The following is a 1,758-nucleotide window of genomic DNA, read 5'->3' as shown; positions in this document are numbered from 1 at the left end:
CTTGAGCAAACTTTAATTCTTCAATTTATTTATTCCCAATTCAAGAAACGTATGCATTATGATATAATGAATGAGATCTCTCCACTCTGATTTTGATCCTCGAATTAAAGTTTTGAGAATAATATTTTTTAATATAAAATATTTCCTACATCGAAAATTTAAATTAGCCGAACCAATAATTTTTGAATTCCACATGATTATAAAAGAAACTAAACAAACTTTGTATCTTAATTTTATTTTCTTATTTATCTAATTATTTCTTATTTTTCTAATACTTTTTTGCATTATTTAGCTCCTTCCTCTCGAGCTTAGCTCATTTCATTTCTCTCTCTCTCTCACACACACACACACCGAAATCTGAGTCCACACACAAAAAAATGCCGATAGACACATCCGCCAAGATCTTCGTCGCCGGTCACCGCGGACTCGTCGGATCCGCCGTAGCCCGAAAACTCCACCAATTAGGCTACACAAATCTCCTCCTCCGTTCACATTCCGATCTCGATCTCACAAACCAATCCGCCGTCGAATCCTTCTTCGCCGCCGAGAAACCTCACTACGTCATCCTCGCCGCCGCTAAAGTCGGCGGTATACACGCAAACAACACATATCCAGCCGATTTCATCACTGTAAATCTCCAAATCCAAACAAACGTCATCGTTTCGTCATTCAATCACAAAGTCCAGAAGCTTCTGTTCCTCGGTTCCTCATGTATTTACCCTAAGTTTGCACCTCAGCCAATTCCCGAAAATGCCCTTTTAACTGCCCCTTTAGAACCTACAAACGAATGGTACGCTGTTGCAAAAATAGCCGGTATCAAAATGTGTCAGGCTTATAGGCTACAACATAATTTTGATGCTATTTCAGCAATGCCGACAAATTTATACGGTACAAATGACAATTTTCACCCTGAGAATTCACACGTTTTACCTGCATTATTACGTAGGTTTCATGAAGCAAAAATTAACAACCTAGATAAGGTTGTTGTTTGGGGTACAGGTTCACCTTTAAGGGAATTTTTACACGTGGATGATTTAGCTGATGCTGTGATATTTTTATTAGATAATTACAGTGATTTAGAACATGTGAATGTAGGGAGTGGGAGTGAAGTTACTATAAAGGAATTAGCTGAGTTAGTTAAAGAAGTTGTGGGGTTTAAGGGGGAATTGATTTGGGATTCGAGTAAGCCGGATGGGACGCCGAGGAAGCTTATGGATACTTCAAAGCTTGTTGGATTGGGATGGACACCCAAGATTTCGCTTCGGGATGGTCTTGTTGATACCTATAAATGGTATTTGGAGAATTATGGCAAGCAATAGTTCAGGTGATTGTTGAATGTTTCCCTGTGTTATTTTTTTAACTGCAAGATATGAGATTGTTATTCTTGTTTGTTACATTGCTCAAGGATTATTATAATAAGCTTATGGAAGCTTAGTTGAGTTATTGATTATCTTTTGTATTGGTTTGAGTACTATGTTTATGTTAATTATTTTTTTCCGCAGCTCCATTTATATTGAATGTGCTACTCTCAAAGAAATTATGTCGAATATTGGAATAGTTCATTATGAAATGTCTAAAAGCACGGAGCAATTTGTATTGAATTCTACCTCTGGTTGGTGATAAACTAGTTGAGAATGTAAATAACTATTTTACGCACTAAGAGTTTCTTTTAACCACTTTTGGGAAATCCATCTTGATATAAAGATATTAGCTTTTTGTTTGGTACTGAAATTTATCTTTTGCATCTACAAACAGATG

General features: G+C 36.6%; 1 protein-coding gene across 1 annotated transcript; it reads left to right on the top strand.

Moving 5' to 3' along the window:
* Positions 1-300: 300 nt before the first annotated feature.
* On the top strand, positions 301-1,501 carry LOC104249288 (putative GDP-L-fucose synthase 2). The gene has a single exon (XM_009805685.2). It carries the CDS (start codon positions 378-380, stop codon positions 1,317-1,319), a length of 942 nt encoding a protein of 313 aa, XP_009803987.1. The 5' UTR covers positions 301-377; the 3' UTR covers positions 1,320-1,501.
* The last annotated feature ends 257 nt before the right edge of the window (positions 1,502-1,758 follow it).

The sequence above is a fragment of the Nicotiana sylvestris genome, chromosome 11 (genome assembly GCF_000393655.2).
Source record: "Nicotiana sylvestris chromosome 11, ASM39365v2, whole genome shotgun sequence".
Classification (NCBI taxonomy): Eukaryota; Viridiplantae; Streptophyta; class Magnoliopsida; order Solanales; family Solanaceae; genus Nicotiana; species Nicotiana sylvestris.
This window is presented reverse-complemented; position numbering and strand designations above follow the sequence as displayed.

Bases quoted from the DNA above. Each gene is read 5' to 3' on its own strand.
- LOC104249288 (XM_009805685.2), top strand. From the start codon at position 378: ATGCCGATAGACACATCCGCCAAGATCTTCGTCGCCGGTCACCGCGGA.